The sequence below is a fragment of the Somniosus microcephalus genome, chromosome 6 (assembly GCF_052327205.1).
Source record: "Somniosus microcephalus isolate GS21.2 chromosome 6, FLI_Smic_1.0, whole genome shotgun sequence".
Classification (NCBI taxonomy): Eukaryota; Metazoa; Chordata; class Chondrichthyes; order Squaliformes; family Somniosidae; genus Somniosus; species Somniosus microcephalus.
Window position 1 is genome coordinate 61,065,099 of NC_140992.1, and position 12,913 is coordinate 61,078,011.

At 46.4% G+C, this 12,913-nt stretch overlaps 1 protein-coding gene across 1 annotated transcript in view; it reads left to right on the forward strand.

Annotated features, from left to right (window-relative positions):
- pex5la (peroxisomal biogenesis factor 5-like a) overlaps positions 1-12,913 on the forward strand; it is a 250,138-nt gene that overhangs the window by 151,488 nt on the left and 85,737 nt on the right. Inside the window, exon 4 of the mRNA XM_085990260.1 lies at positions 452-575. Within this exon, the coding sequence (XP_085846386.1) occupies positions 452-575 (124 nt within the window). The remainder of the gene's footprint in view (positions 1-451; positions 576-12,913) is intronic.

Below are 12,913 nucleotides of genomic sequence, written 5' to 3' on the forward strand. Positions count from 1 at the left end.
ATCTATTACAATTTTGTCAATTTTCTACCATAATAAATTTTAAGTCGTTTTCTATCAAGAAATACATAAATACATCTATTATTAACAAGAATGATTTGGCTGGCTAATGAAATGATAGAAAGGAAGTTCCTGGGTTTCTGGACACAACTTTGAAGGAGAAAGAAAACATACTAATTTCAAAATCCCTTTGGATTACTACAATTTCTGACACCAATAGCTTTGTTCAGTGGACCACCAATAAATTATGATGGTAACTAACCCTTTACTTCATCTGTAATTAGAAAGAGAATAATTTTTATTCAAAATGAATGAAGTTTCAAGTACTGTACATAAGGTTAAAGAAAGATCTGTTTACTGTCTGAAGAATTTATACTTCAAGCAGGAGCAGAATAAAAGCTAAATACTTTGTTTTGTCTTGGTAATAACAATGTTTCTTCTCAACTTTATTTAGTCAGTATGCCACCACATTTAGAGAAATGGGAAGAAGTGAATCTGCAAAGTGCTAAAACTCCCGAGGATCAATGGGTCACAGAAAGGAGACGTTCCAATAGGGCTGCCTCACAGGAGTTCTTATGGTAACTATCATCTTTTATACTTAATCAGTTTTACACTTTAAAAATATAGTGCAAGATGGTGTCTCAGTGGCACTACTCCATAAACTATTAAAACACAAGTTTTTTTACCAGTGATTATTAATTGGGTAAATTCAGAAACGGGGTTAAGCTGTCCAGAGAGGTGCTATGTGCAGCTAGGGTGCGTGTTACAATCTGGGCTTTTCCCCAACACTTGTTCTTGTGTTGCTGGCGACACAGCAGTTTCTATAACCAGAATGAGTCCATTCAGACCTGAAACCTGTATTGTTATTCTCTGCCATTTACAAATTAGTGCATCCAGGTTTAACAATTAATAACTAAATTGATACAGCAAAATACATGAGTTACTGACCACATTCTCCAACCACATTCAAAGGCAGAAAATAGCATGTCACCAAACTATTACATACAGGCAAAAACTACTTGGTTAAATGTATTTACAGGAGAAATAATTTATATATTAAAGAGTACAGCAAACAAATTTACACAATATATGTGAATTGCTTTAAAACAAGAAGGGTCTGAATTTTTTGCATTTCTGTTCAGTAAGTTCTTACTAACAATCTCTGAATGTTAATCACAGGAGGAGATCACTCCCAGAGTTCCTATTCCATCTAAAGACTAAGTAACATAGAAATCTGGGGACCATTATATTGTCCCCATTTCTTTGACGATTGTTCTTAACACAATAAAACACCATTAATGATCCAAGGAACAAATCTCATCTCAATGTTGTGTACTCCTTCCCTCTTGTAATAGTTCTCGACTCCTGACAGCAGTTGAAAAACACAATTATGATTGAAATAGAATCAGCATATTATAATATCCATTGTCCTATGATTTGATTAACTTGGAATCAAAGGCTGACTGAACATAGGAATAGGAGTAGGCCATTAAGCCTCTCAAGCCTGCTTCGTCACTCAATCAGATAATGGCTGACCAACTCCATTTACCCACCTTTGTTCCATATCGCTTGATACTCTTACCCAACAAAAATCTATCGACCTTGGTCTTGAAAATTGCAATTCATAGAGTCATGATGTTGTAGAGTCATAACGGCACAGAAGGAGGCCATTCAGCCCATCGAGTCCATGCCGGCTCTCTGTAGAGCAATCCAGTCAGTCCCATTACCCCATTCCATCCCCGTAGCCCTGCAAGTTTATTTCCCTCAAGTGCCTATCCAGTCTCCCCTTGAAAACATCGAATGTCTCCACTTCCACCACTTCCGTCGGCAGTGAATTCCAGGTCATCACCACTCGCTGCGTAAAAAAGTTTTCTCACATTCCCGCTGTATCTCTTGCCCAAAACCTTAAATCTGTGTCCCCTAGTCCTTGTACCATCAACTAGTGGGAACAGTCTATCCCCGTCTAGCCTATCCAAACATGTCATAATCTTGTACACCTCTATCAAATCACCCCTCAACCTCCTCTGCTCTAATGAAAACAAATCCAGCTTCTCCAACCTGCCCTTGTAGCTAAGAGCCCCCATCCCCGGAATCATTCTGGTAAACCTCCTCTGCACCCTCCTTCCTAAAGTGTGGTGACCAGAACTGGAGGCAATACTCCAGTTGTGGCCTAACCAGCGCTTTATAAAAGTTCAGCATAACATCTCTACTTTTGTACTCAATACCTCTATTTATGAAGCCCAAGATTCCATATGCTTTGTTAACCACTCTCTCAATATGTCCTGCCAGCTTCAGGGACCTATGCACATTAACTCCTAGGTCCCTCTGTCCCTGCACACTCTTTAAAACTGTGCCATTAAGTGTATATTGCCTCGCCCTGTTCCTTCTGCCAAAACGCATCACCTCACACTTCTCTGTATTAAATTCCATCTGCCATTTGTCTGCCCATTCTGCTAGCCTTTCTATGTCCTGTTGCAGTCGATTGGTATCAGAATCACTGTTTGCCACACCGCCAAGTTTTGTGTCATCTGCAATTGACCCAGCATCCACAGCCTTTTGAGTGGGGGGAGAGTTCCAGATTTCCACTACATTTTGTGTGAAAAAGTGCTTCCTGGTTTCACTTCTAAATGGCCTAGCTCTAATTTTAAGATGGAGCCCCCTTGTTCTGAATTCCCCACCAGAGAAAATCATTTTTCTGTATCTACCCCATCGAATCCCTTTATCATTTTGAACATCTCAATTAGATCATCCATCATCCTTCCAAACTCAATGAAATACAAGCCAAGTTTATGCAAGCTGTCCTCATATATCAACCTTTGTCATTCTAGTGAATCTGCATTGTTATCCCTCCAAGGCCAATGTATGTTTTCTGAAATGCGGTGCCCAAAACTGAAGGCAGTGCTCCAAATGGGGTCTGACTAAGGCTCTGTACAACTGAAGCATGACTTCCTCCCCTGTGAAGCTCGCCTTACTTAAGTTTAAAACTATGGTTTGTTACTTTCCCTTCTGCACTCAAACCTAATATCAAATTCAATCATATTGGCCCAGATTTTGCAGTAAAAATAACAGTGAAGCTATTAGCACTCACTGTTATTAAAAAGTAAATCAGACAACAACTACACATGCGCAGTTAAACTTGGAAATCAGGAAGTTGCTGTCCGAGTTGCGCCAGAGGTTGCGCTATACCGGTATCTCGCCGAGAGACTCGGCATGGAAACACATTGGCCCCAAAATTCCGTTCCCTACGGGCGTGTACGCGCTGCGTACTCACCTGTAGGGCCAATGGAAGTGCCGGTTTCATGCATGCACTGCGCATGCGCTGGAAACCGGAACTTCCGTTCTCTGAAGAAAGGGGTTCACAGGTCAAACGCCTGCGCCGGAGAGGCAGCGCGTACGCCTGGAACTTCCGTTTTTTCCGAGGTTGATGCAGTCCGGGCAAGTCGGTAGTGTGGCGGTTCCACCGGGTGTCCCTTACGCATATAATGTATATAATTCACTTTAACCTAACTGTACGTGTATTACTTACCTGTTTGGGCCATTGCCCCTTTAACTTACCTGTGGGGGCCGTTGCCCCTTTAAGACGCGCCCTAGCGTGCTGACGTCACATCACACATTGCGTGACGTACGCGCGACAGCCGCCAGCACAGCCCGGCCTACCGCGACTTCGGCCGCATCAGCTGGCAGACATGAGCGACGCGATCCTCCACGGCAAGCGCCGGCTCAGCTCGGCCTCCAGCTCCTGCTACCGCGGTCGCGACTTTGGCCTCAACGGCCAGCCTCCGCACCGGATGAACGCGCCGACGTATCAGCGCGGGTCATGTGACCGCCCCAAGCGCGGGACACCGCGCTAGCGTCAGAACGCGGTCACATGACATCCGAAGAGCGGGAAAACGTGACTAAGCGTGATGACGTCATTACGCTCTCCCGAGGACTACGGACTCAGTCCTCGTGGAGTCCCCGTCGGGGTAAGACCTATCTCGCATTGCTCCTGTATAAAGCCAGCTTACCTGTTGTATTTCGTCAGTTCCAGTTAATAAACAACTTAGTGATTATTCATCCGAACTCGAACTAAATTATTTAGTAGGCATTCGTCCCGAGAGGTCAACACGAATACCTACAATTGGTGACCCCGAGACCGTGAACGTTTTTCACGGCCGAAGCGCAGCCAACAACACCTCCAACGACGTGAGTACGGGCGCTCATCAATTCCTACACTGCAATTGGTGACCCCGTATCCGTGAACGTTTTTCACGGAAGAAACGCGCATCCTGAACCTCGTCTTCACAGACGACGACCGACGAACAACCGACTCCGTGGACGGTTTTCACGGAGGAAGCACACAGCCTGAACCTGGCGACCCCGTTTTTGCAAACGTTTTTCGCAAAAGAAGCACACCATGGAAGCACCAGCCGTTTTGCTGTCGCTGCCGCACTTCAGGGAGAAACAACCGCCCTCGCGCTTTGGCAAGGTAGAAGCCCAGTTCGCCGGGACCATCGACGCGGAGCAGACCACGCATTTGCTTACTGTCCCCGTGTTCGACTTTTCTACCGCCATGCGGGTCGTCCGCCCATACGTCCAACGCAACAGCAAGTATAAATCTCTCCAAGCGCGGGGTACAGCATGTTCGGGCCCACAAGATTGGAGCGCGCCCGGCGGGGATACCACGAGGACTCACCCCCGCGAACCACAAGGACTCGCTCCTCCCCAAACACGAGGACTCGCTCCTCTTGAAACGCAAGGACCCATCCCTCGCGAACCACGAGGACCCACCCCTCGCAAACCTCGAGGACCCATCCCTCGCAAGCCACGAGGCTCCACCCCTCATGCAACACGAAGACTCGTTCCCCGCCGACGACGCACCAGCCCGTCGGCCTGCTGGTTGTGTTACCTATCATACTTGCCGGCGAGTAAGAGAAGCGCGCCGCCTTCTCAGCAGTAGTTTCACTAAGTCAACAGAAACGACAAGCAGTGTTGCCGCCCTTCCAGCAGTTTCCCCCCACCGACCGCGACGACGACCCGGTCTGTCCCACCCTTTCTCTGGTCCATCAGCACAAGGGTCCGGAAGCGATTCCTCTCCATAGAGCACGTGCTAGAAACAGGTTTTAAGCTACAGAAGGTCGAAAACCTGCACTCTGATTTTAACGACCTGACAAGAGCCGAGCGAATAGCCTTCCTACAGGAACAGTGAAAGAAAACCTACCGAAAGCAGGTTACTATTCCTTCTACTGTTTCATTACTGATATCAGGACTTGTAATATCCATATGTTCTGCAAAACTGCGTTTACTGGCTATAAACGAGGCTTTCGCAACCAAAGAGAGCACACTGCTCTCCTGCAGATTGAGGGAGTTTCTTGCCGCGCTAAAACAGACCTTTACCTGGGCATGAGAGGTGCCTACGTCTACAAAGCTAAGAACAGCACTGTCACTCCTGGTGGTAAACCACACAAGACTCGTGCTCATTGAAACAGTGGCATGGTCCGTGCCAAGTCCAGCAGTAACCTGCCTACCAGGGCTAGGGGGGCACAGGATTCGTGCGAAGTTGTACCCATCAAGGATTTGAAGCACAGTTGCACGTCAATTGACAATAAATAACAAATGTTTCCTCGTCCGCTTAGTTAACTTCCAGTTCCTTTAGCACCGCAAGGCACAGATATGAACGTAATGTGAGATGAGACATCACCGATGACTTCTGTCCGCTCTACTGTTTAAAATGGCATTCCCGGAAGCCTCTCAGAGACTTAATGCAATGACGGTGACCATTTTCTTTGGAAGACACACTCGGAACGTTAATTGCCCAAAAGAGCGTCTACGTAGCAGTCTCGCTCAGTGAATCCTTCCGGTTGGCTTGTTTGGGAAATATTGCGATGAATCCGCAGCTCAGCCTCCTTACACCATCGCTACAGCCAATGAGACTCACAAACCATCCTTTTTAGGATCTGCCTTTGACATGCGTGTGATTGATTGCCCAGTCCTCAACAGACAAGTAGGGCAAGATTCAGAGACGGTGCTCAAGATGCACACCCCCTTGCTCAATCGCTTCCTCAATGTTGCTGCCTCACCAGTTTTTCGTTTCAAACGCTTTGGCAGGGGCACTCAAGGGGTAAAATTGTTGCGTCACCCTGTGGACAGTGGCTTTTCTAATTGCCTTCCTCATGAAGAACTCGATTCGGTCACTCCCATCAGTGATGAGGATTCGAAAAAATGCGGCTCAACACAGGCCAGTGAACCTTTTAGTCCTACTATCATCCGAAACGCTCCTTCCCACTTCGAAGCATCTGAAATTCAAAAACGAATAACGCTTCAATCAACATGCTCCGTATTGCAGAGCCATACATTACATGGGAATATCCAAATCTGAAGTCTGTCCGTGAATTGATTTACAAACGTGGTTTCGACAGATCCAACACCAGCGCATCGCTTTCACTGCCAATGCCTCGATTGCAAAGCAGCTTGGAAAGTATGACATAATTTGTATTGGCGATCTGATCCATGGGATCTACACAGTCGGCAAGAACTTCAACATGGCCAATGATGTCTTGTGGCCCTTCAAACTGTCCTCGCCATGTGGTGGCATGAACGAAAAGACAATGGCCTAGAAATTCAGTTGGGCGCGCCAGCCGTTAGCCGTAGATCTCGAGCGCTAGGCGCTTAGCGCCCGGGCACAGCGCGATCTGCGCCTCGCCCCAACTTCAGTACACATTTAGCGCCAGCGCAAAGTCTTAGCGCGCGCGCCCTGCTGCGCGCGCAGATCATGACGTCATTTCGTCGTGCAACGCCCTTTGTGCGCCCCGAACCGGAACTTCACTCGCGCCGGCCCATTGTGCGCCGGGCGGCCCTAACGACTGTGAAGTGGAACGGTACACAGCCGATGCGGGCCGCGGGGAGTGCAAATTAAAGGGCCCTCCTGTACTAGAAATGGTCTGGCTGGCTGGCTGGCTAGAAGGAGGAGGAGGAGGAGGAGGAGGAGGACTGGTGTGCCGGGAACACATAACAAACTGATGGAGAGAAACCCTCCCCAAAACCACAAATACACCAGTGTCGGCCTTTCAAAAAAACAAATCCACCCTCCCCCTTTAAGAGCTCACCGGAGCCAGAGTGTCTGCCGTCAATCAGCAGCTCGCCGCACCTGCCCTGCGCCCAACTTCCGGTTTAGCGCCCCGGCCCGCCGGCTTAGCACCTAAAGAGAGGCGTGCAGCGCCAGTTTTAGCGCTCGAGCAAACTCTTAGGGCGAAGCTAATGAATATTGGAGAAGTGGCCTCGATTTTGCGCCGGCGCAAACTTTAGCGGCCGCCCGACTTTACCGCCCCAAAAGTGGCTACAATGAATTTCTAGGCCAATACCTTTTGTTGAGGGTGGTGCTGCTGGTAACAGAAAAGACTGAATCAACAGAATGATCAGAACTAGGAACTAAGGGCCTGCCCGTCTCCAACTCCGACGCTTGGACAGCACCTGACGCGGGCCGACATTTGCCATTCTAGCCCGTTACATGCCGATGCTGTTTTTCAGCCACTCACTCGCTGCGGCCGCCCATTCCCCCTTAACAGACGTAAACATCTACTGACGCAGCAAACATCGAGGATGGGTCCAACGGACAGCCCGCGGCCGTGATCGGCCACGTGAAAGTTGCAGTCCGCACCGAGCACTGCTCTGCGTAGCAACGGCTCACTCTCCGTTGTGCGATCATCATAGCACTATGGTACGCACCGTTCTGTGCGTGCCAGGCTCCCAACGATTATGCTCACCTGTCGGCGAGTTCACCAATCTCGCCCGTAAAGTCCTTCTGGATCGCCCGGTTGGCGTTCCTGCAGAGTTCGTCAGAACAAGGACTTCTACCATCAACAGAGCGATCGCCCGCATCCGCCCGACCTGCCCGTCACTCTGACATGGCCTGCTGTTTCGCACGTTTCCACGGTCCTTCGCCTGACAGATACGTTTTATTCGCCATGACGTGCGTAAGGATCCGCTGACGACTAGCATCTTCAGACCTCGCCCGCCAAGTTGAGACAACACGCCCACTGAGACCAACTGCTCGTCAGACCATCTCATCTTTGGACTTTCGTTAAAGCGAATTCTGGGGGGGCGCATGTGGTGGTTCCACCGGGTGTCCCTTACACATATAATGTATATAATTCACTTTAACCTAACTGTACGTGTATTACTTACCTGTTTGGTCCATTGCCCCTTTAATTTACCTGTGGGGGCCGTTGCCCCTTTAAGACGCGCCCTAGCGCGCTGACGTCACATCACGCATTGCGTGACATATGTGCGACAGCCGCCGGCACAGCCCGCCTACCGCGACTTCGGCCGCATCGGCTGGCAGACATGAGCGATGCGATCCCCCGCGGCAAGTGTCGGCTCAGCTCGGCCTCCAGCTCCTGCTACCGCGGTCGCGACTTCGGCCTCAATGGCCAGCCTCCGCACCGGGTGAACGCGCCGACGTATCGGCGCGGGTCACGTGACCACCCCAAGCGCGGGACACCGCGCTAGCGTCAGGACGCGGTCACATGACATCCGAAGAGCGGGAAAACGTGACTAAGTGTGATGACGTCATCACGCTCTCCCGAGGACTACAGACTCAGTTCTCGTGGAGCCCCCGTCGGGGTAAGACCTATCTCGCATTGCTCCTGTATAAAGCCAGCTTACCTGTTTTATTTCATCAGTTCCAGTTAATAAACAACTTAGTGATTATTCATCTGAACTCGAACTAAATTATTTAGTTGGCATTCGTCCCGAGAGGTCAACATGAATACCTACAGTAGCAGCTGCGCCTGGAAAAGCAGGCGCAAGGCCTACTTTTAACAAGGTAAGAGGTGATATCAGTAAAAGGAAAAAAAAGTAACATTTATCATTTTATAATACTTTAAAGAAAGGTAAGTTTATTTTTAGCCCCGTTAAAAAGTTTAATTATTTTTTTCAAAAATTTAAATTTTTGTTTAAAAGTTAATTTATGTAATTTAGTCATTTAAAAAATGTGATGTTTTAAAAAAAAACTATTTGAAGTTTTACTTATATTTTGAGGGTGATCTCTATTCATAGATTTGATAGGTCTTCCTGTCAAATCTATGAATGGAGATTCCCTGCTCCGATTGGCTCCCCATGGCCCACGTGATCCCAGGGACGCTGCGAACTAGCTGCACCCCTGGGATACGTGTGCCCTCACACCGGCCATTTGAGGAGGCACATCAACGGAATTCTATGCCGGCCCAGAGCATTACGGTCGGCGTGGTTCATTTGTGCAGGTCGGGGGCTTACGCCCGCAGGAAGCCTCCAACCAGAATTTCTGGGCCATTGAAGGGCGTGAAGTTGCTGTACTTGCATGATAGATACCCACTAAACACGGCAGAAAAAGTTAGGGCTTGTGCATTCCAGTGTATGTAATTTTTTAACACCGTGATAAATCGTAATTACTGCCAAACAACCTTTCTGGCACTGAAAATGATCTTTTACAAGTGTTGAGTCTCATTCCTTCAGATTTTAATTATTGTTGGGAAAACATTTTTTTAATGTAAATAATTTTTAAAAACTTTTTCTTGCTGTCTCTTTTATCTCTCTCTCTTAATTCCGTCTTTTGCTCTTTTTATTTCACTTTCTATACATGATTTGACACTGAATTAAATATTCTAACTGACACTTCCTGGTTCAGATTCTGCACACCACATTAAGAATTCTTCAATCTGATTGGTTAAGGAGATACACAGTTGCATGCCCAGTTCAGACAGATCCCAGATCCCCTGTAGATGGCGCCGTGCTGTTTTGGCTCTCTAATCACTGCAAGTTCCAGTGCAAAAGCCCATTGAATGTCTGTGGGAAAGTGTAAGTGTAATGAACAGCTACGGCCGTTTGTTCACCACTGACTGCGCAATCCAGGCCAACAATTATGGTCACTATTGGCAAAATGTTAACTAATCCTGGTTTGTTACTCCTCAATAGATCTAGTATGGCCTGTTCCCTTGTCGGTTCTAAAGCTTATTGTTCCAAAAAACTGTTCCAAATACATTTTAGAAATGTGTTGCCTTTATTACTTGAGCTGGTCTGCATCTCCTATGTGAAAATTAAAATCCTCCATTATAACCACATTTTTTCTGCTACATGCTTCCCTGATCTCTGTATTTATACATCCTCCACTACATCAGTACTGTCAGAAGGTCTGAAGACAACTCCCACCAAAGTCTAGCATCTTTTGCTGTTACTTAGTTCTCCCCATCGTGTTTCCACTGCCGGATCACCTTTACTGAAATCCTTTCTTTTTACTGATGTAACTGTGTCTTTTATCAATATTGCTACTCCTCCTCCTTTCCCAATTTCCCTGTCCTTTCTAAAGATCCTATAGCCTGGAATATTTAGTGCCAAGTCATGCCATTACTTTCCTTCTCTTTCGGATTCAGGTTTAATTTTTGAGCTTTCCCGGCCAGATTCGCTAAGATTCAATTATTTTTATTTGTCATATATGCAGCAGACGTGTGTACTGCACAATGAAATGTTGATTTTTACGAGTCCTCCCAACATTGGAATAAATATGGCATAACAATGATAAAATACAAATAGAAATACAGTAATAATAAATAAAACAACAGTAATAAATAATAATAAATTATACGTTCATGAGTCTTATGGCCTGGGGGTAGAAGCTATTTCGAAACCTGCTGGTACGAGACCATATGCTTCGGTATCTCTTACCGGACGGGAGCAGGGCGAAGAGGTTGTGGCTGGGGTGGCTCGCGTCTTTAATGATTCTCAGGGCCTTCCCCCGGCACCTCTCGGGGTAGATATCCTGGACAGCAGGTAGTTTAATTCCTATAGTATGTTGTGCAGCTTTCACCACCATCTGTAGAGCCTTGCGGTCTGTGGCGGTGCAGTTGCCATACCAGGTAGTGATGCAGCCGGACAGGATACTCTCGATGGTGCACCGGTAGAAGTTGGTGAGAATCTGGGGGGCCATTCCAAATTTCTTCAGTCTCCTGAGGAAGAACAGGCGTTGGCATGCCTTCTTCGTTACGACGTCGATGTGATGTGACCATGTTAAGTCCTCCGTAATGAATACAATACAATACAATACAATACAAATCGCTTTATTGGCATGATAAGGTACATCTTATGTTGCCAAAGCATCAAAATACATTTATGGTTGAACACATAAACGCGGTTCCATTCATACAGTGTATAAACAGGTATATCCCTGAGTTTATAAATATATTTTCGCCTTGTTTATATATACTCTTGTCTTAGTTTACTGGTTGTCCCTCTGTTCATGGCAAGCTGTAACATAGTGTGCCGCCAGTGTTACACAGCTTCTCTCCTCCCCCAGTAGGAATGGGAGTTTTTGGTTGTCAGTCAGATTTCTGAATTCAGGGCATATTTGTGAGAATTTTTGATAGAAATTCTCTCTGATGCCCTGATATTTTCCACAGGCTGTGAGGAAGTGCATCTCTGTCTCAACTACTCCCTGACTGCAGTGAGAGCATATCCTGTCTTCTCTTGGCCGCCTGGTCTGCCTGTGTCTGCCTTTTTCGATCGCTAGGCTATGTTCGCTAAGTCTGTACCTTGTCAAGGTTCTTCTCAGTTTGTTATCCTTTACCATGGTCAGGTAATCAGCTATGTTGTATTGTCTGTTTAGGGCCAAGTAGCAATTGAGTTTGCTTTGGGTTTTTGTTGTTTCTGCCCAATATGACAGATATTTTTCCTTTTGCTTAGCGACGATTGTGTTGGGTCGAATTCTTTGTGTTACCCTGTCACTGTCCTGGGGCTGGTTATTGTTAGTATTGTTATTAGTTACTTTATTGAGTCCCAGGACTAGTTGACTGAGGGTATTCTTCTTTATGGTCAGCTCTTGGCATTTCAGGGCGTCGTAGTGATAGCATTGGGGGTTGCTCATTTGTAGGTGATTCCAAAATTTGGTGGCTCTTTTTTGGATAGTGATTATTAATGGGTATTGGCCTAGTTCCGCCCTGCATGCGTTGTTTACTGTTTTCCTTTGAGTCCGGAGGATACTTTTACAGAATTCCGCATGTAGGATCTCAATTGGGTGTTTGTCCCATTTTGCAAAATCTTGTTGTGTTAGTGGTCCCCAGACCTCACTGCCATAGAGTGCAATTGGTTCAATTACTGATTTGAAAATTTTGAGCCAAATGCTAATTGGGATTTCTATTTGGATTGATTTTTTGATGGCATAGAAAGCCCTTCTTGCTTTCTCTTTCAGTTCATTCACAGCCAGTTTGAAGTTTCCCGTAGAACTGATTTTTAAGCCCAAGTATGTGTAGTGAGTGGTTTGTTCAATTTTGGTTGTTCCTACTGTGAAATTTATTGTGGGTCCATGTTGTTTGGATCTTTGCTGGAACACAAGGACTTTGGTTTTTTGGGGATTTATTGTCAGGGCCCAAGTCTGGCAGTACGACTCCAGCAGGTCCAGGTTCTGCTGTAGACCCTCCTTAGTTGGTGACAGCAGAACCAGGTCGTCGGCATAGAGGAGGAATTTAACCTTGGATTCATATAGGGTGAGGCCGAGTGCTGTAGATTGTTCAAGTAGTTTTGCCAATCCATTAATGTAAATATTAAAGAGTGTCGGTGAGATTGGCGAGCCCTGCGTCACCCCCCGCCCCTGTGGGAAGTATTTTGTTTGTTTGTCTCCAATTTTAACTGCACATTTATTGTTTGTATACATTGATTTAATTACATCATATGTTTTACCTCCTACCCCGCTTTCGATAAGTTTCAGGAATAAACCGTCATGCCAGATGGAGTCGAAAGCCTTCTGGAAATCTACAAAGCATGCGTAGATTTTGCTTTTGTTATGGTGAACGTGTTTGTCAATTAGGGTCTGTAGGGTGAAGATATGATCGGATGTTCTATAGTTTGGCAGGAATCCAATTTGGCTTTTACTCAAGACATTGTGCTCTTCAAGGAAGTTTATAAGTCTTTT